Consider the following 21,027-nt stretch of genomic DNA (forward strand, 5'->3'; position numbering starts at 1 on the left):
TCAAGCATGTTTTTTGGGGGAGGAGGTGGGGAAGTGCTCTGTGGTTGAATAAATTTAAGAAATTTTGAATCAAAAAATTAAATTAAGTTTCCTCCATATAGAACTTCTCAGAGCTAGGCTAACAATAACTGTAACTTTTTAAGAGGGAAACATAAATATATAGTAGTTCCCAAATTTATTTGTCTGTGAAACATTTTTTTGGTTCTCAGCAGACTATACTGAAAATGCTAGAAGTCCATCCCTGGGATCAAGTTCTGTCCACTAAGCCCAGGTACTCCATTATTCCCTGAAAACTGAAGATGCTGAATAATAACATTAATTGTATTATACCCACATGTGTTTAGAATACTATTTTAGAAACTCATGAAAACATTTATTTCTAAATTAAATGCGTTATCTTTTGGGAAAACCAACGACAACTACATAATTTGTTCATTCTCACTCCATTCTTACATAGATCAAGAAATAAATTATTAATTTGCTATTTAAGACAACTATTCTTGATTATTATACTTCCTTATTCCCAATATAGAGCTGAGGCTCATTCCACTTTACAGAATGTTCACAGCACCTTTGAGCTTCATGTTAAGAAGAACGCTATCTCTGAATTCTGTGAAATATTCATCATGCACCAACATCTTCTCTCAACATCTTGATCTGCCTGCCATGCAATCTGTGTGAGGGAGTATCCACAAAATGGGACAATTTTCTATGTAAAATTTTACGGGTACATATAAATATATGGTCATCTTTAAGCAGGGACAATCTATAGCTTCCATTAGATTCTCAAAGGGGTTAGAGATCCATATAAAGGTTGAGAATTACTAATCTACAAAGATTTTCTCAAAATATACTTAGCAAACAGATGTCAAAGCCCACAAGATCATCTCTAACCCCAGCAGAAGCTTCTATTACAGGCGAGTTCTTTACTTTGCAACAGTAAGAGGATGCCATAAAGTTTTAAATCAATTACTCCAATGCAGAGATAAATTAGAAACGTGAACCTGGCTGCCTGAAGCTACAGAAAAGCAATAATTTATATGACAAGTTGACTCCTATTCAATTAAGTAAAAAGTGAAAATCTAAATCACCCTTACAAACCAAAGAGAAAAAAAGATTTTAAAAATGGGGAACAAAAAAAAAAAAAAAAAAAATGGGGAACAAGAGCAGAAAGTTTCTATATAGGAGTTCATGGGGGTGGGGAGGGGAAACAGATAAATGAAAACATTAGGAATCTAATAGAGAATATATTGATCCTAATTCTGACCAAATTGTTTTCATGTTTTAGATAAAGACTTACAATTAGGATAGTGGAAGGTATACGCTCCCAACTTAATACACTGGGATTGCTGTAGGGGGTGAGGAGGGTGGGGATGAAAACAATTTAGTAAAATACAAAGAACCACCTAACAATTACCAAATATAATACAAAATGGTTCCTTATTCATCAAATTCTGGAGATAAATTTGATGGCTAAGCCATTTTTAACCGTCAAGATTCCCTTAGAATCTCTGAATTGATCTTAGAAAGAAAACCTTCTTTTGGAATGTGAACCATACCTCTTTGCTGCTTTAAAGAATGCAGGCGTACGTTAATACTAAGGATAGTAACTAGATCTTTTGCTTTAGCGCTATGGTTTTCAAACTTTATTTTAGTCTTAGGATACTCTCCTCAAATAAAAACTAACCCAGAAGTCAAACATGTAGAACAGATCAAAGCCACAGTACTTTGGTTCAGAGTGTGTGTATATGCATGTGTCAGGTGGGGGAATTGGGGGGGTTGGGGGAGAGAAGGTGGAATGGTAGCCAGAGGGTAGCCCCCTAACAGTGGCTCCAAGCAACAGTCTGAAAACCACTGTTTTAAAGGACAAAGTCACATATCAGTATGAACAAAATGTAAACTATTGAGGCAGGGAAGTAAAAAATGTTACAGCAATATATAATTAATTATGAAGGCACCATATTTTAGTCCTTTAATTTATTCAGTCATTATCATAGTCTGCCCCTGACAGAGGAAAAAGTACCTTTTACACAGAAACACCTTTGTCAGTGCCTTCCAAAACCAAGACCTCAACCTCTCTGCTTTCTCCGTTTTCATCACACTATTTTTGAACCTAGATCAGAGTTTTTCACATTATTCCATGAAGCACTGAGCTGGTGCTTTCATCTCTTTTCTGATCTCCTAGTGTATTTATAATATGTACATACAACTTAGTATCTGATTATTGAGACTGGGCTATCTGTTTGACTTATCCTTCCCACTTTACAGGGAAAACAGCTTGTTGAGGAAAACAACTATCTTGAATTTCCTCTTCTATCCCTATTGCAACAAGAACATTGTGGGACACTTAGGTTTACACAAGGATAGTCACTGAGTAAAAAGAACAGCATAAGATGGTTTATGTAAGCAACAAGAGAGAGACATATTAACATAAAAGATGTCTTAGATATTCTTAGAAGAAATGGGCTAAGAAAAGAAACTGAATATGGGCAGTAGCATGTTGGAAAATTTTCGTTTTCCAAATTGTAAAATTTCGTCTTTACAAATCTATCAAGAGATGTCTCACATGGAATCTAAATTAGAGAGTATTTAAATTAATGGTTTAAAAATACAGGACAAAACAAATTAGACTATTTTGGTTCTTGTTAGTCCATGAGACACTGCAGACTTAACCTAAGTATTAGTTCTTTATCTACAGTAGTTTGCCACTCATGCAGATAAGGTCTTTGCTTTCATAAAACTTGGTACTTCTAAAGAGCTGACCACCATATTTAAACATATCATTAGCTGGAGCTTCTCAACCAACCAAGGGCAACCAAAATAGAGAAATATGGTTAAATATATGGCACATCACTTGCTACATTAAAATCTAACTTTGATAGTAATTAGGATGTATCATAACAGGAAAAGGTTTTCCCTCACCCAAACATCTAAACCCAATACTTTCAATATACTTACTGAAAATTAGGCAGATTTTTTAAATCTTTAAGAAATATTAACTTTTAAACTTTGGATATATACTGTAGTCAACACTGTACCTTAACTGGACCTGCACTGTGAAGTCACATTTGGTCCCAGAAATATCCCTAGAAAAGACGGAGTAAGAACTACAATTATTTTAAAGATATACAGAGGAAAGCTGATTCAAAGACACTGTTACTCCAGAAAGTATTTCAAATTTATCAGAAATATTAACAGTTATTAGGGTAACTAACACTATAATAATATTTTCAATACTAATATTTGCATGACAATAATACTCATCCAATACACTGTTTTAAAAAGTCACTTATTACAGACAAAACTGGACTCAAAGGTCAAGCTGCAAGTTACACTCGAAGACAACTTACATGGAACTACTGATTTGCTGCACTTGTTGTGGTGTCAATGCAAATGCAAAACAGGTTTCTCGAAAGCGCTGACTGTTGTCTGATGCTAAAGAAGAAAAGAATTATATTTTTAATTACCTTCAAATTCATCAATATAGAACACATCAGCAAACAAAACAAAACAAAACAAAAAAACCCAGCCATTCACACACCTTTAATTAACTAGGACGGATTCTAGAGTTTAGGTAACAACTCAGTTAAGACACTGAAAAATAAGACATGTGCCAAATATCTAATCATATAGATGTCTGCATCTAAAAAGCACACTTGTATAAAAACATGCTGATATTAATTTTATTTAAAATAATATAAACCCATTTAAAGATACATGGCTTCTGAGTTAAGTAACAAACATATACATACACCTTGAGATCTGCACAGGTGAGATGACAGTTGGACTTGAAGGCAAATTAAGAATTTTATCATCTCCCATCTAACTATACCATGCCAAGTTTTATACAATAAATACCATATATAGTTTCTCCTATGCTTAGATGAATTGACGTCAAAATGGGCCTGTGGTCACTATCTCAAAGGAGGAAAGGAGTTACAAGAAGGGAAGGAAGGGAATAGAGAGAAGGAAGGGGGGGAAGTGGAGGTGGGGAGAGAGAAAAGAGCAAGAGAACAGGCAGGAAGGCACAGGTCAGTGAAGACCAGGGATTCCTACAGGGCGCTGCCGTGAGCAACAATATTTCTATTGGCTTTTAATACACGTTATATCTATTTTTAAAATCAGTGGTCAATATCCCTCTTGTTCACTAATATTTCCTCAGTGCTTGGCACAAAGAAACACTGAATGACTGTTTGTTGAATGAACAAAAGACTGAAAATAAGAAATACCAAACTTAATTATTTAAACTGTCCTTTTCCAGGATAATCTTCTAGAACAAATGGATCACTGAAAGTTATTACCAAGGAACTCCTGACCTGTGGGCCACTTAAACTGGTGCAGAAAAAGGAGCTGAAGCCATCTCTAAAAGGGTTCAAACAAAGTATAAATGGAGGAAGTGAAAGGAAGGTTGAACTCTATCTACATCAATGGTCTGCAAGCTCATTTGATTATTTGTACCTTTCAGCAAAATAATTTAGCAAATACCATGTATATGTTATGTATGTTAAACTATTATATTGATATTGTATATGCTATAGAACACACCAAAAATAGAAGTTTAAAAAGTTAAGATTTGACATAAAATTTTAGATATTTTTGTGAATTAGATTTTATGGAAAATCTCAACTTTAGAAACTTCTATTTTACAGGTAGATATTTTTTCCTTTATCCCTATGGATTGACTTGTGTACCCACTGAGATGCATACCCCCAACATCAGAGATCATTGTTTCGGATGATTTGCCTGCAAGCAACACTTCCTCCAAAATTACCACCAAACACAAATGTCAAAAAGCCGTACAAATGTATCACTATGAGAAAGAAATGCAAAAGAACACTGTTGATCTACAATTTCATGTCAATATAGGAGTATCTTTTAAAGTCTACATTTGCTTTTCTGCTTTCTGTGATCTGCGAAGGTTTTTTCTTAAAAACTCTATCCCCAAGAAACAGTTAACTAACCAGAAAGTTATCTTAATCATGAAATATCAACGTGGCAAAAGGCAGACAACCAAGGACCAGAATGTAGAAAAGCAAACAGTTTCCTCTGTCAGGCAATGAAAGTAACTTCTTTTGCTTCTTAGAGGATATGTCTCTATAAAGATTTTAGTCCAGTAGGCTTATCCTGATTTAGATTTCTGGCTCCATTCTAAAACAGTGCTATTGATAAAACAATTTCCCGAGTACCAAAATTAATATTATTCTCTGGGCAAAATTTCAGATTCATTTTAGAATACATGGGTACAGTAAGTTTTGGACACACACACACGCAGATTTAGATAGAGAAGATATGACTAAAATAACAAGGCTGTTTCTTGAGCCACACATAGAAATCAGGTTTATTACTTAACAGTAACACCTTTTTACATCCTCTTATATATAAATGCTCATGGGGTTATTACTGTTTACCTGGAAAAGCATCTTTCGCACTATTTGATTTTCAGGTTTAATTTTGCTATGAATGCCAGTGAATTTATAGTTTTGGTCTTAGGTAAGACTATTTTAAAACTTTTCTAAAAGTTAATTAAGCTATCATTATCCCTTTCAGTAAAGTTCAGGCCAAACAGAATCATGGAATCTTCATACTGAAAAATGAGTCTTACAAATCATCCAAAACAATGACCTCCGATGTTGGGGGTATGCATCTCAGTGGGTACACAAGACAATCCACAGGGTTAAAGGAAAAAATATCTACCTGTAAAATAGAAGTTTCTAAAGTTGAGATTTTCCATAAAATCTAATTCACAAAAATATCTAAAAATTTATGTCAAATCTTAACTTTTTAAACTTCTATTTTTGGTGTGTTTTATAGCATATACAATATCAATATAATTGTTTAACGTATATAACATATACACGGTATATGCTAAATTATTTTGCTGAAAGGTACAAATAATCAAATGAGCTTGCAGACCATTGATCTAGATAGAGTTCAACCTTCCCTTCAATTCTTCCATTTATATTTTGTTTGAACCCTTTTAGAGATGGGGGAAGAGAAGCTATCACCTTGTCAAGCAGAAGATGACTGGTGATAAACAGTGTAATTGTAAGAAAGCTTGCAGCCCAACAGAGTAGCAAAGTTTAGTGGAAAGAGATGAGATCACATACACCTGGATTCCAAACTGGTTTTACCACTTATTTGCCATGTGACCTTAGGTACTTATCCACTCTGAATCTGTTTTCTTCAATATTTAAACGTAAACATACGCGAACACAAAAACCCTCATAGGATTATTTTAAATTTAAATGAGGTAAGGTATTTAAAACAAGCACCAATTTCCCTTTCTGTCTCCCTTCCTCCTTATGCCCTTACACTGAATCAAAATATATAATGCTGTAACTCCCACCCACTGATGTCATATAGCATATCCAGTCATAGCCATTCTTCAAATATTTTAGACAGCATTAATGTGCCCCCTCTCTCTCCATCGACTCTTGCCACTGTACTTCAGGCAAGACTTCAGAATTACTCACCATTCTGATCTTTCTCCTCTGGACATATCCCAGTCTATCACACTTTTAAAGTGACAGCCAGAATTGAACACACTCTGTCATAGCATACTATTTCTCCAAAATATTTGCTGCCCCTCTGTATTGGCCCATCCCCACAGGAGGAATATGACCCAGTGCCACCGACGCCTTGGTCAATGAAATATGAGTAGAAGTGTACCACTGTGGAGCAGACCTTTAAGAACTATCCTTGGGTTTCAACATCTTTCTTTCCAGTCTGCCTTGATTCTAGAGTGGAGAGAACATAGAGCACAGCCACGACCAATCCACAGCTAATAAGTAACGTAAGTGAAAAATAAATCTTAGTTGTTTGCCATTGAAATTTAGGATTGCTTGTAAGCTGACTTATTATTCAGATGTGATATGACAAGAACAATATTTTTATCAACAACTACCATCTACTACTGTTAATCCATACAACAATCATAAAGAAATCTACTCTTTTTTCAGATTTAGAAATTGAGGTTCAAAGTAGTTATGCAACTGTCAAGGCCTCATACTAGGTAAGTAGAACCCGAACTGGAAGTCAGATCTACACATTTCCAAAGCCCATGCTCTTCTCAAAACATAGGTCTATTAGCTCCCCTGATCTAAATGTGCTGTACTTCTATTAATGCAGCCTAGCATTATACTGAATCATAGAAAACAGGAAAAGAGGGCTTCCCTGGTGGAGCAGTGGTTGAGAATCTGCCTGCCAATGCAGGGGACACGGGTTCGAGCCCTGGTCTGGGAAGATCCCACATGCCGCGGAGCAACTAGGCCCGTGAGCCACAACTACTGAGCCTGCGCGTCTGGAGCCTGTGCTCCGCAACAAGAGAGGCCGCAACAGTGAAAGGCCCGCGCACCGCGATGAAGAGTGGCCCCCGCTTGCCACAACTAGAGAAAGCCCTTGCATAGAAACGAAGACCCAACACAGCCAAAAATAAAATAAAATAAAATAAAATAAATAAATAAATAAATAAGTCAGGAGCTCTTTAAAAAAAAAGAAAACAGGAAAAGAATTACCCACTATACCCTCATCATAACTGCTTGTCATTTTTACATATTTCTTTCCAATCAAATTACACATACAATTTAAAAGCTCGCTTTAAAAAAATTACTCTTATCACATTTTCAATTACAATCTCTATTACCGTATTTTAATTATTGCATTGTATTCTATCTGTGGGGTGTATGAAAATTTTAATTGCTCCCTTGATAAGCCATTTAGGTTTCTCTAATTTTTCATTATTTGAAATGACTCTGTATACAGGGCTTATACGTTTGTTTTTTGGAACAGGGGCGGGGGGGGGTGGCTATTATTTTCTTTGGATCAATTCCCAGACGTGGGTTTTCTGGGTCAAAAAGTATGGAGATTTTTTAAAATGAATCTTGACATATCACAAGAGTGGTTTGCAAATGCTTGTAACACTACAAGACCATTAGCAATTTGTGCATCTACTAAATGCATCCTACTCTGGCCTGCACGGGAGTTGCTGCTAATTTAATGGGTGGATCTGGGCAACTCCTTAGTAGTTTAATTTGTATTAAGAATTTTTTTCTTGTTTTTAACTTCTTATTTAGTTAATTGCCTAATCTTGTCCTATGCCCATTTTTACATCTGCATAACAGTTTCATATATAAAAAATATTAACCCTTTGGAAATCTGCTGCAAATATTTCCCCCAGTCTGTTATGTTTTTTCATTTTGGCTACATTTTGGGATGATACAAAAGTTAAGTTTTATGTAGTCTAATCTGTCAACCACCTCCTTGTAAATATGTGTTGTTCCCCTTCTTAGGTTCAATCAGTACACAATTCAATTCTTTGGCTTGTTGTTTCTATGTAATTATCAATCCATCTGGAACTTATATTAGTATGTGATATTTTTTAAAAATCTAAATTTTTGTTTCTCCAAATTGCTTAGTTATACTAACACCATTTGTTAAATAATCCTTCTTCCCTATGGATATGTGTGCTTCCTTTATCATATATTAAATCCTTATATCCAACATGTTCCATTTCCAGGCTATTTTCTCATTGGTCTTTTTTATCCTGGTGCTGGCACTCTTTTTTAATTGTTATAGTTTCACTATGTTTTAATATCTTCTATCAGGTTTCTCTCCATCCATTCTTCTTTTTTCAGAACTTTAACATCAACTCAAAGTTTTATCATCTAGATAAACTTCTGAATCCTTTTGCCATGATTCTCAAAGCTCAATGGTATTTTGAGTAGAATTACAATAAACCCATGAATTATTTTGAGAGCTGACATCTTTATATATCTTTACATCTTTAATCTTCCGATCCTGGAGTACTGTATCTGTGTCCATTTATTCCTATTCTTAAGGTTTTGTCATTTTCATCATATAAATTAGTCACACAGTTCCCATTAAGATTATTCTTATGCAAAATATCAACAATAGGAGAATGACTGACTAAACATTCATATAATGGAATACTCTGTAACCAAAAAAATAGAGAAAAATCAACAACACCAGAAGCTAGTTTCTTTTTGAAGATCAATAAAACTGATAAACCTCTAGCAAGACTACTAAAGAAAAGAAGAAAAGAAAAATAAGAATAAGGAATAAGAGGTAACATCACTACAGATTCTATAGACAATAAAAGTATATAGGAGAATATCATGAACACCTTTCGGTCAAAAATTGACAACTTAGAAAAAACAAATTTCTTGAAAAACAAAAACTACCAAATAGATAACCTGAATAGCTCATGTCTAATTTAAAGTTTGAATTTGTAGTTAAATATCTTTCCTGAAAGAAAAGTCTAGGCCCAGATGTTTTCTCTGTGGAATTCTACCAAATATTTAAGAAAGAAATAGTACCAATTCTACATAAATTGTTTAAAAAAAACTGAAGAATTCTATCAAACATTTAAGCAAAGAGTAATACAAATTCTAAACAAACACTTGCCCCCAAATTAAAAAGAGTATTTCGCAATTCATTTTATGAGAGTATTACTCCAGTACCAAAACAAGACAAAGACATTAAAAGAAAATCACCACTGTTACCTCTCATGAACATAAATACAAACATTCTTAACAGAACTTTCACAAATCAAATCCAACCATATAAAAAAAAGGATAATACATCATAACCAAGAGAGATTTATCCCAAGAATGCAGGGTTGTTTCAACATTCAAGTCACTAGATTAACAAACTAAAAAAGAAACATGTTGTCATTTCAATAGATGCAGAAAAAGCATGTGACAAAAATTTAACATCCATTCCTGATTTTTAAAAGAACTCTCAGCAAACCAGGAATAGAAGTGAACTTCCTCAACCCAATAAAGGATTTCTATGAAAAATTTACAGCCAACGTTACACTTAGGGACTTCCCTGGTGGTCCAGTGGTTAAGAATCTGCCTTCCAATGCGGGAGATGTGGGTTCGATCCTTGGTCAGAGAACTAGGATCCCACATGCCGCTAAGCCTATGTTCCACAACCACTGAGCCCGCGCGCTCTGGAACCACAACTAGAGAAGCCCGCTCGCCACAACGAAGGGTTCCGCATGCTGCAACGAAGATCTCACGTGCCAAAATAAATAAATAAATAAATAAATAAATAAATAAAAACAAAAAACAACAACAAAAATTACAATTAAAGATGAGAGACTAAAGAATTAGAAACAAGACAGTGACATCCACTCATCATTTCTATTCAACAATGTACTGGAGATTCTTGCCAGTGCAATAAGGCAAGAAAAAGAAAGAAAAAACATCAGGATTGAAAAATAACTAAAACCATCTATTCACAAACAACATGATGATCTATGTAGAAAATCTGACAGAATCTACCAAAAGGTATTAGAGTAAGTGAGTTTAATAAGGTAACAATGATATACAAAAATCTGTGCTATTTCTATAAATTAGCAGTAAACAATAAGAAATTGAAATTTTAAAAACACATTTATAGTAGCATCCCCTCAAAATGAAATACTTAGGCATAAAACTGACAGAAGAGGAGCTAGACCTGTGCATTGAAAAATGCCAAATATTGCTCAGAGAAATTAAGGACCCAAATAAATGAAGAGCTAGACAGTGTTCATGGATCAGATGACTCAATGCGGTTACGATATCAGTTGTTTCCAAACTGATTTACAGATTCAATGTAATCCAATAAAAATCCTAGCTAGTTTTTTTTTTTGAAGAAATTGATAAGGTGCTTCTAAACTTCATGTGGAAATGCAAAGGACCTAAAAGAGCTAAAACAACTTTGAAAAAGAAGAACAAAGTTAGAGGGCTAATACCACTTGATTTTGAAACTTATTATAAAGCTACAGTAATTAAGACAGTGTGATGCTGGTGTCTAGATTAAAAAAATAGATCTATGGAGCAGAATAGAGAATCTTGAAATATACCCACATATATATGAACGACTGATTTTTGACAAAGGTGCAAAGGCAATTTAGTTGAAAAAGAACAGTCTTTTCAATGAATGGTGCCAGAACAACTGGATACCCATATGCAGTGGGGGAAAAGTGCTTTGAGTCATATAGTGCACCATATGCAAAAATTAACACAAAGTAGATCATAGGTGACATCAGAGAAAATGGTAGAACAGAAAGCTCCAGGAGTTAGTTCCTCCTTCCAAACAACCATTAAGCTGAGGGGAAAAAAATCAGAATCAATGATTTCAGAACTCTGAACCTGATCAGACACACAGCAACCAGGGGAATGCTTGATGAAGAAAGAGACTGCTGAATCTGTTGAGAGAGCTGTGTGAGTGATCTAGCAATTATCCCCTATTCCTCAGCCCCACTGTAGCTGTAGGGACTGTAGCCTGTCATCTATCACAAGATTTAAACAGATGTACACCCTTTTGGGGGGGCAGGGTGAGGGGTGATTGGATGTTCGGAGAAATCTCAGTCAGATCACAGGCCGACTGAAGAGACAAAGGAAGAGAAACTTCACAGACCACACACAAGGAATACAGACTTTGCAAAAGTAGTAAAGGAAAGTCACTATAGTCTCCTTGCAGATCTAGCTCCAGCTTCTCACTGAGGGTCACTAAGTTGCTGAAGACCTCTTTGGACTCCTCATCCACCTCAAATCCACAAAAATTGTGAACAAACTGTGGGCAAAGGTTCTTCCAAACCCCATTCATGGTGATGGCTGTAACCTCATGGCAAGCAAAGTCAATGTTTTTTATGGCCTTGTAGATGTTATAGTCCTTCCAAAATTGTCGCAAGGTTGTTCCTGATTTGTCACTCACCTTTACTGCCTGACGAAAAGCGTGATGTAAATAATATATCTTGAAAGTCGCTATAACTCCCTGGTCCATAGGTTGGACGAGCGACGTAGTATTCGGTGGCAGATGTACTACTCTGATGTTGGGATGAAAGTCATCTATGAATGGCGGGTGGCCCGGAGCACTGTCAAGCAGCAAAAGAATGTTGGAATGGGATGTCCTTCTCCAAGCAATATTTCTCTACCTCTGGGATAAAGTGGTGGAAAAACCAGTCCTGGAAAATGGCCTGTGTAACCCAGGCTTTGGGGTTACTCTTCCACACAACAGGAAGAGAGCCCTTGGCTATGTCTTTAAGGGCTCTTGCATTCTCTCAATGATAAGCTAAGAGAGGCTTCAGCTTCATATCACCAGAAGCATTGCCACCAAACAACAGAGTTAGCCTATCCTTTGCTGCTTTATAGCCTGGCATCAACTTTTCCTCCTTACTGATGTAACTCTGGTCTGGCATCCTCTTCCAGTACAGTCCTGTCTCATCCACATTAAAAACCTGCTCAGGTAAATACTCGCCTTCATCAATAATTTCTCGAAGCGTTTCAGGAAATTCCCGGGCAGCTACTGTATCTGCACTTGCTGCCTTGACACTTACTTTTACATTGTGAAGGTTGGCTCTAGCCTTTAACTGATGAAACCAGCCAAGGCTGGCATTAAAAGATGCGCAATCTGATTCTTCATCGTGTTTCTTCAAGTCTTCATAAAGGTTTTTAGCTTTCTCTTGAATCAGCATTAAACTGAGTGGGACTTGATGCTGATACTGCATCCATACACTGAGCAGTTTCTCCATCTCCTCTATCACTTTTCCATGCCTCTTTGATATTATTGATATTGTCCACTTCATCGGCACAGCAGACTTTACACGTTCCATGATCTTGTCCTTGTTCTTTAGAATCATGCCAATGGTTGAACGATTCATGTTATAAGAATGAGTGATATCTACCATCTTTTCGCCTTGTTCCACTCTCTCAATTATTTTCACTTCTGTTTCCATCGTTATCACTTGGCACTTCTTAGCAGTACCAGCTACACCACCGCTACTTTTACGCTTGCTTCCAGACATCCTGGGCTTGAAATAAAGATACTGTACTACGGTACTCTATACAGTACTGTACAGCCGGGGTCCCCAACCCCCAGACCAGTACTAGTCTGTGGCCTGTTAGGAACTGGGCTGCACAGCCGGAAGTGAGCGGCAGGCGAGTGAGCAAAGCTTCATCTGTATTTACAGCCACTTCCCATCACTCACATTACCGCCTGAGCTCCGCCTCCTATCAGCATTATGGTGAGTTGTACAATTATTTCATTGTATATTACAATGTAATAATAATAGAAATAAAGTGCACAACGCTTGAATCATCCCGAAACCATGCCCCCCTAACCCCGGTCCATGGAAAAATTGTCTTCCACGAAACCAGTCCCTGGTGCCAAAAAAGTCGGGGACCACTGCTGTATAGTAAAGTACACAAAAGCACAACCACTTGTAGAGAACGCATGCACGTGACAATGTACGCCAGATACGTGATCTTACATGACTGGACATGAAAATGCGCGTTTGCATCTCTGAATGTTCGCAACTTGAAGGTTTGTATGTAGGGGAATTACTGTACACAAAACCAGAACCACTTCACACTGACTAGGATGGCTACAATTAAAAACAAAACAAAATCACAAGAGTTGGTGAGGATACGGAGAAACTGGAACCCCTCATACACTGATGATAGGAATACTAAAATGGTACAGATGCTGTGGAAAACAATTTGGCAGTTCCCCCAAGAGTAAAACATAGAATTATCATTAAGACTCAGCAATTCCAATCCTAGGTATATACTAATGCAAAGAAATGAAAGCAGGGACTCAAACAGATACCTGAATGCCAATGTCCATAACAGCTTTATTCACAATAGCCAAAAGGTAAAAGAAACTCAAGTGTCCATCAAGAGATGAATAGATAAACAAATATCTATTCCAGGGATGGATTGTGAGTAAAGATTTCTTTAGGTACAGTCCCAAAGCACGATCTTTTTTTTAATTGATGAATTGGACTTCATCAAAATTAAGAACTTATGCTCTTGGAAAGACACTGTTAAAAAAAAAAAATGAAAAGAGAAGCCACAGACTGGGAGAAAACATTTACAACTCACATATCCATTAAAGGACTTGTAGCCAGAATCTATAAAGAACCCTTACAAGTCACTAACAAGAAAGCAAACAACATAACAAAATTTGAATGTGCAAAAGATCTGAACAGACGCCTCACCAAAGAAGATAAATATATGGATGACTAAAAAGCACATTAAAAGATGTTCAACATCCTTAGTCTGTGGGAAATGCAAATTAAAACTACAATGAGATACACACCTATTAGAATGTCTAAAATCCTTAAAATGACAACACCAAGTGTTGACAAGGATGGAGAGCAACTGCAAAGTTCATATGCTACAGAAAAGAATGTAAAATGGCCTAATGGTTTAAAAAAGTTTGGCAGCTGCTTACAAAGTTAAACCTGTATCTATCATCTGACCTGCTTACTCCATTCCTAAGTAATATACCCAAGAAAAATATAAGCATATAATTATACAAAGATGTGAGCCCAAATTTTCATAGCAGATTTGTTCTCAACAGCCAAAAACTGGAAACTCAAATGTCTATCAGTGGGTGAATGAATAAATAGTGTTATATCCATATAATAAATACCACGCAGCAATAAAAAGCAACAAACTACCAATACAACAACATGGGTAAATGTTAGAATATAATCTTGAGTAAGAGAAGTCAGCCTCACCCCCCTACCCCCCCCAAAAAATAAAAGATTATATATTCCATGATACCATTACATAAAATTTTAGAAAATGCAAACTGATCTATAAGTGACAGAAAACACATCATATCTAGGGGCTGGTTGGGAATGGAAGGGGCAGCTGGGAGGAATTACTAATGGGATGAGGAAACTTTGGGAAGTGATGGATATGTTCATTATTTTTATAATGATGGTGATTTCACATAGTCAAAATGTATTAAATTGTACATTTCAAGTATGTGAAGTTTATGGTATGTCAAGGATATTTTGATAAAGTTGTTTAAAAAAATAGTAACTAAAGCAAAATGGTGCACACACACACCCACACACAAAAAAACCGGCAGATGGTGAGGGGGAATGAACAACAGAACAGAACCCTTGTACCACATTTAAGGCTCAAGTCAAAGAAGAAGAAACAGCCAGAAATTCAGAAAGAAAAACAGGAGGAAATGGCATCCTTGACATCAAGGGAAGAGAGAATTTCAAAGCGGCAGTGGTACATGCTCAGAAGTCAGGATAAGAATTGAGAACTAGACTTAATAACTAGCAAGACACAGGTGATCTTGGCTGGACCTGTTTCAGTGGAATGTGGAGCAAACGTCAGATTGCAACAGATTCAGGTATGAATGGTTATTGATTTTAATACTTAAATATGAGAACTTTGTTTTCATATCTGCAATAGGAAATTAATATCTCAGATTTGTGAATTAATTACCATTCTGTTTTGAATCACTACAGCCAATCTTGAAGGTCTCCAAAGTTCTATAATGTAATTTGAAATTTCGCTAAGATAGGACTTTGAATATTAGCTGTTTTGAGGACGTAGGATGAGTGTCCCGGGTAATAACTCAGCCTCTCAATGTGGCCTAAATTGCATACTTGTCAGTAGCTCTCGCTGAGGGTAAAAACAGTCATTCAGATTTCCACCTTTTCCATACTCCAATTCAGAGAAAGGATGAAATGTTCTAGTGGAGTTTGTAATTAAGGATACCTATAAAGGTCGTGGAGGATACCTCTGTGAATATTAAGGGCTCACTGTACTTATAGGAGAAGATTTTCAACAACCCGCCCTGCCCCCATAAGTATTAATTACCAATGTTTCATCTGTAAGAAAGAAAACCATTGCCCATAATAACCAGAGTATAATTATCATTCAAAACATAAAATGTGCAGAGAAAAAGTTAAGGCTTTAGAAATTTCATTATTTTTTTTAAACATTGTTCCATAGAGAGATGAACTAGACTAAAAAGAGAAAGAGGAATCATGTTGCAATTCACATAAACTAAACATATTGGAAGGCAAAACCTAGATACATAACATAAACAAAGTTATTGAGATTCTGATGATAGAAACACTAAGCTAATCTAAGTGGTTGTACTTTCAACTGCTCTAAAAATATTTGTTATTCCACCTCACCAGCAGAAAGAAAAGCTAAAAATAGTCATCTTTCTGTTATAGAATATTTCTTGCTGTCTTGGGGAAAGTGAAACTAAAGTACCTATCTACAAATGTCAGTCTTAAAATCTTTATTGAACATTTTGGTTTATTCAAAAAAACAAACAAAAACCTGGACAATAAGGTAATTTTTAAAAATATACCTGAAATTACATAATTTCATCATTAGGCTGCTAACTACCATTAAAAAAGAAGGTTGCAGAAAATTTGTTTCCCCCAATAAAAGGCATATACCAAATCATCAACGAACTTATACTGCTTTTGACTATCTATCTTTAATATGGGAAGTATTTTAAGCAAACAAAATATAATGACCTGAGAACACACTCATAAAATATTAAGGTAAAAAAGGCAAGATATAAACTTGAAATGTACAGCCTAAGTAAATTTATTTATATATGTGTATATAGATGTATATACGCATTGAAAGATCAAAAGAAGCAGCAAAAACCGGTTTCTTTGTAACTTAAAAATTTTTTCACATTGAGTATGCACTGCTTTTATAATAATTTGTTTCACATATCTTAAATAGAAACCAATGTAATATCACACATACACGTTAATAAACACACAGCTATGATGTTCTACTGCTAGATTTTAAGAATTCTCATGGTGGCAAATATTCCACAATACTTGCCTGGCTAAAGGCAAAAGTTCTTTGGGGGTACGACAAAAGCCACACATGAATTTCTCCATGAAGCAGGAAAGAACATTGTAACATGCAATTCTGTTGGACTCTAGCTCTATAAAACCCTCCGATATCATTTTATCACATCCTAATTGTAGGTTCCTAATAAATTCATTTTCAGTAAGCTTACTATGCTTTTCATCATCTTTCTCCTCTGGAATTTAACTCTACCTGTCCTATTTATTTTGTCTTTATAATTTCTCAGATAGTTTACTGAGTTAGTCAGCTGGTCTCCTGAAGGACTTAAATCGTTATGAGCCTATACAGACTCCTGAGTAACTTTAGAGCTAACAGTATGGTAAATATTATATCTGGCCTATCTATTCTTTCACAGCTGGCAGGCTATCAGGCTATTTTAAGTCCAGTGGGGTTAAGAAACAAGACTGGGTCAAACCAAGCCAGCCAGCTATGAACAAAGTCTGATGATCAATGTTTAAATGCAAAAATAGAAAAAGGAACAAGACTATAATTGGAAAGCTAGTTTTCTTTCTTTTGTAAAAATTTTTGATTTTCTTCTTTTTCTGATGTTGGCAATACAACCAATCCAAGTTAGAAAAACCCTAAAATTCTGCCACCTATAGCAGCTAAAAAACATTTTGGTATCCATTTTTCCAGGTATTTTCCCATATATACACACTGTGTATACGTACATCCATGAGTGTAATATACACAATGTTTCCTACAAAAATTGTTCTGAATACTTTTCTCACTTCAAAATGTGTAACAAAAATCTTTCCATGTCAATAACCTATCTCTGTCATCATTTTAAGTGGCTACATGGTATTCTATTGTATAAATATGCCATAATTTAACCAATCACCTATTGTTGGATATTTAGGTTGTTTTCAATATTCTCCTTTTATAAACTATGCCTTGATGAATCCTTTCCTCTCCCCCTGGGGGTGTGTGTTTGTATTTGTGTGATCTTTATTTCCTTAGGACATACTCTTAGAAAAGGAATGCGTGGGTCAAAAGATATACACATTTTTAAAGCTTTTGTACAAGTTGCCAAACTGCTTCCAGAAATGCTGTTCATTTGCATAAGTAAGTGGTATATGAGAGTTCCTTGCCAGCACTGGGCACTAGATGAAAAACATCTTATTGTCTTAAATTTGCATTTCTTTAGCTACTCTATAAGTTAACTACTTTTCATACCCTTACTGGCTTTATGTTGTGAGACACTCTAATCGTACCAGTCATATTTTAATCTTTTCTGTTGATGCTTCAAAACTGAGCAATGACTTGCTTTTAGTGACATAATGGTCACTGATGACCTATATAACAGAAGTTTCTTTGGCATGGGTTAAGTGAAAACCTACTTGGAAAGGATTCATGAGAGAAAAGGCAGGAAAGAAATCAGAGACAGTGAATCGAAACACTCCTGGCAAGGAATTTTGTGGTGAAGGAAAAGAAAATGGGGGTATACCTGGAGGGAAATTAGGAGAAAAGTGGTTTGTTTTTTACGATGGGAAAGTTAGCACAAAATTGTATATTAATGGAATGATCTAGTACACAGGCAAAAAACTGATGACGTATGAGAGAGAAGGAAGAATTAATAAGCAATGTTTTTGAATAAGCAAGTGAATGGGATCTAACACACAAGTGTAAGGATTGGCCTTAGTCCAGAGACCAAAGAATTCATCCGGAGTCACGGAAAAAACATATATAGCATGTGGTCAGAGACGTAGGTAGGTGTGGATAAAGTACTTATGGGGTGGGAACTTTTAGAAGTTAACTTTTGGGGACTTCCCTGGTGGCACAGTGGTTAAGAATCCACCTGCCAATGCAGGGGACATGGGTTCGATCCCTGCTGCGGGAAGATCCCACATGCCGTGGAGAAACTAAGCCCGTGCGCCACAACTACTGAGCCCACGTGCTGCAACTACTGAAGCCCACGTGCCTAGGGCCCATGCTCCGCGACAAGAGAAGCCACTGTAGTGAGAAGCCTGCACACGGCAACGAAGAGTAGCCCCCGCTCACCACAACTAGAGAAAGCCCGCACACAGCAACGAAGACCCAACGCAGCCAAAAATAAAATAAAATTAAAAAAAAAAAGAAGTTAACTTTTGACTGGTTCCATTTTCCTGGTGAAGAAAAATAACAAGCACAGTCATCAACAAAGAGAGTGGAAAAATAGCTGTGTGTGAGAAAAAGTGTGTTGTGACAGAATAAGATGAAATAGTCATTCAGCGAAGTGGAAAGAGTGTATGAACCAGGGTAACACTGTCTGATGGCTGGGTAGATTAAGCACTCCTGTGCACACACAAATTATTTCTAACAGCCTTTCATATATTAAAGGTTTGTAATATGGTCGTATATTGTAAATATTTTCCCTTGGTTTATTTATTTTGACAGATAATGTAATAAAAAAATTTTGAGTCCTCACAATTCATGTTTTTCCTGAAGAAAAATTCCTTCCTAACTCCAGTATTATTTAAATATTTTTATGCAGTGTAATACATTATTTATGCATCTATTTAAAGGCAACCTATACTTCCCTCTGACATCACTATAGTTTCATTTTCAAGCATTTAAATCTTTAAACCATATTTTGATATTATTCTGACAAGTTGCAAGGTAGGAATTTAACTTTTTAATGGTTAATTAGATACTCCTGAACAATTTAATATCTAATTCATGCCACTAATTAGAAATTTCACTTTTGTTATTTTAAAATTATATTTCTACTTCACTAACTGCTTATTCAGGCATCAGTTCCACAGTTTCAATATTATACCTTTGTCATACATATAGACAGTATATTTTACATGTGGTATGCCATACATCTCTTTTTCAGAATTCCTCTATTCTTATTTTTTCTTCTAAATTATACTGGCTATTTTAGTCATGCTACCTACCACATCCAACTTTCCCTCCTAGTTGAACCTTCCCAGCCCACACCTTCTACCAGGAAAGCAGCTATAGGCTGTTTTCTGTACTGGACAACCATTGATAGCAACAGGGAGCATAATTTTCCCAGGGGTGGCCTATCCACTGGGTAACCCATAAAATGACTATGCCTGAAGGGATCCATCCATTAGCAACATATTTACTAAAAATCAATTCAAACTAGCTTCTTCCAGGATTTGGAGTATGGAACATAAAGGGTCTCCAAGAGCTCTCTGTAGTCAGAGGCAAACAAACTAAATGCTTAGAAAGATATAGAGGTGCCATAGAGGGAGAGAATATATACAACCAGTCAGAGAAAGTACATAATCATAACTTTCTAATTCTTATACAACCTTAAAATAAACCTTTCTTAGCTGGCCTGAGGTATTACCCTTTCTTGCAATCAAAAAAACCTACAACACAAAGGAACTTTGGAAGTCATTTGATAAAGCTCTCTTTCTCTTCCCTTTACCTCCCTCTCTATTAAATTGGATTTCTAATTACAACTACGCTAAATTTATTGAGAACAGACATCTTTCAAAGGACTGTGTCTTTCTAAATATTCAAGTATTTGTGGAATCAAACATTTTTTCTTCTAATAAATCCTGTAAATTTGAAGAGTATTCCTTTGTATTTTTTCTTTTGTTGCTGTTGCATGAGATTTTTCTTCAATTTTCTAACTAGTTCTTAGCAAGCATAACAATATTTCTCATTATGTGGGCCATGAGAATATACCATGAGATGTTCTAAAGGGAAAAGGCTTCCATGTTCAAAGAATTTGGGAACTTGTTGCATAAAACATATCCCACTTAGAGATTCATAGAGTACATTATTATATTTAAAACCCTGAGAAATTCTGCAATAACAAAGCTTTTTAAAATTTAAGTTTCCAAAATTAATGGGACATGGTCAAAGAATACCTACTGACATCCCATGGAACCAGTATCCAAGGATCACATTTTGTAAAACAGTGGTATACAAGCTAATAGACATTTCTTGTATTCAGCAGCTTCTATTCCCACAACAGACATTCTTATTTGTGACTTTACTTCCAGTCTCAGAATGGAGCATATGACCAAAGTCTAGGCTGAAAAGGGCACCCCATTCCCCTGCAGGGTTGATTGGTCAAGGGCGGGACATGGCATTTAAAGTAGTTCAATCATAGTGAACCTCAGGACCTTTTCCTGGGGATACTGGGACAAAGACTTTTTCTCTTTGGGGCTAGATTTGAATCTGGAAGTATTCCAGGACCTGCTGGGAACTACATAATGGCTAAAACAATAAGACCAACAGCACCTAACATGTATAAGACATTATTCTAGGTGCTTGGGATAATCAATGACGAAGAAACCAAAACCTCTGCCCTTATGGGACTTATATTCTAACAGGAAAAGAAAGATAATAAATGATATCATAATAAATAAAGTATGTTAGAAAGTGATAAACA

The 21,027-nt window shown here is 35.8% G+C and overlaps 1 protein-coding gene across 2 annotated transcripts in view; it reads right to left on the bottom strand.

The window, feature by feature from the left end:
• The window catches only part of PIAS1 (protein inhibitor of activated STAT 1), a 118,352-nt gene that overhangs the window by 37,828 nt on the left and 59,497 nt on the right, over positions 1–21,027 (bottom strand). For both annotated transcript variants that reach the window (XM_061181969.1, XM_061181968.1), the window contains exons 3-4: positions 3,351–3,435; positions 3,039–3,086 (exon numbers count right to left, since the gene is read on the bottom strand). In XM_061181969.1, the coding sequence (XP_061037952.1) occupies positions 3,039–3,086; positions 3,351–3,435 (133 nt within the window). The remainder of the gene's footprint in view (positions 1–3,038; positions 3,087–3,350; positions 3,436–21,027) is intronic.

This window comes from Eubalaena glacialis, chromosome 2, assembly GCF_028564815.1.
Source record: "Eubalaena glacialis isolate mEubGla1 chromosome 2, mEubGla1.1.hap2.+ XY, whole genome shotgun sequence".
In the NCBI taxonomy this organism is placed as follows: Eukaryota; Metazoa; Chordata; class Mammalia; order Artiodactyla; family Balaenidae; genus Eubalaena; species Eubalaena glacialis.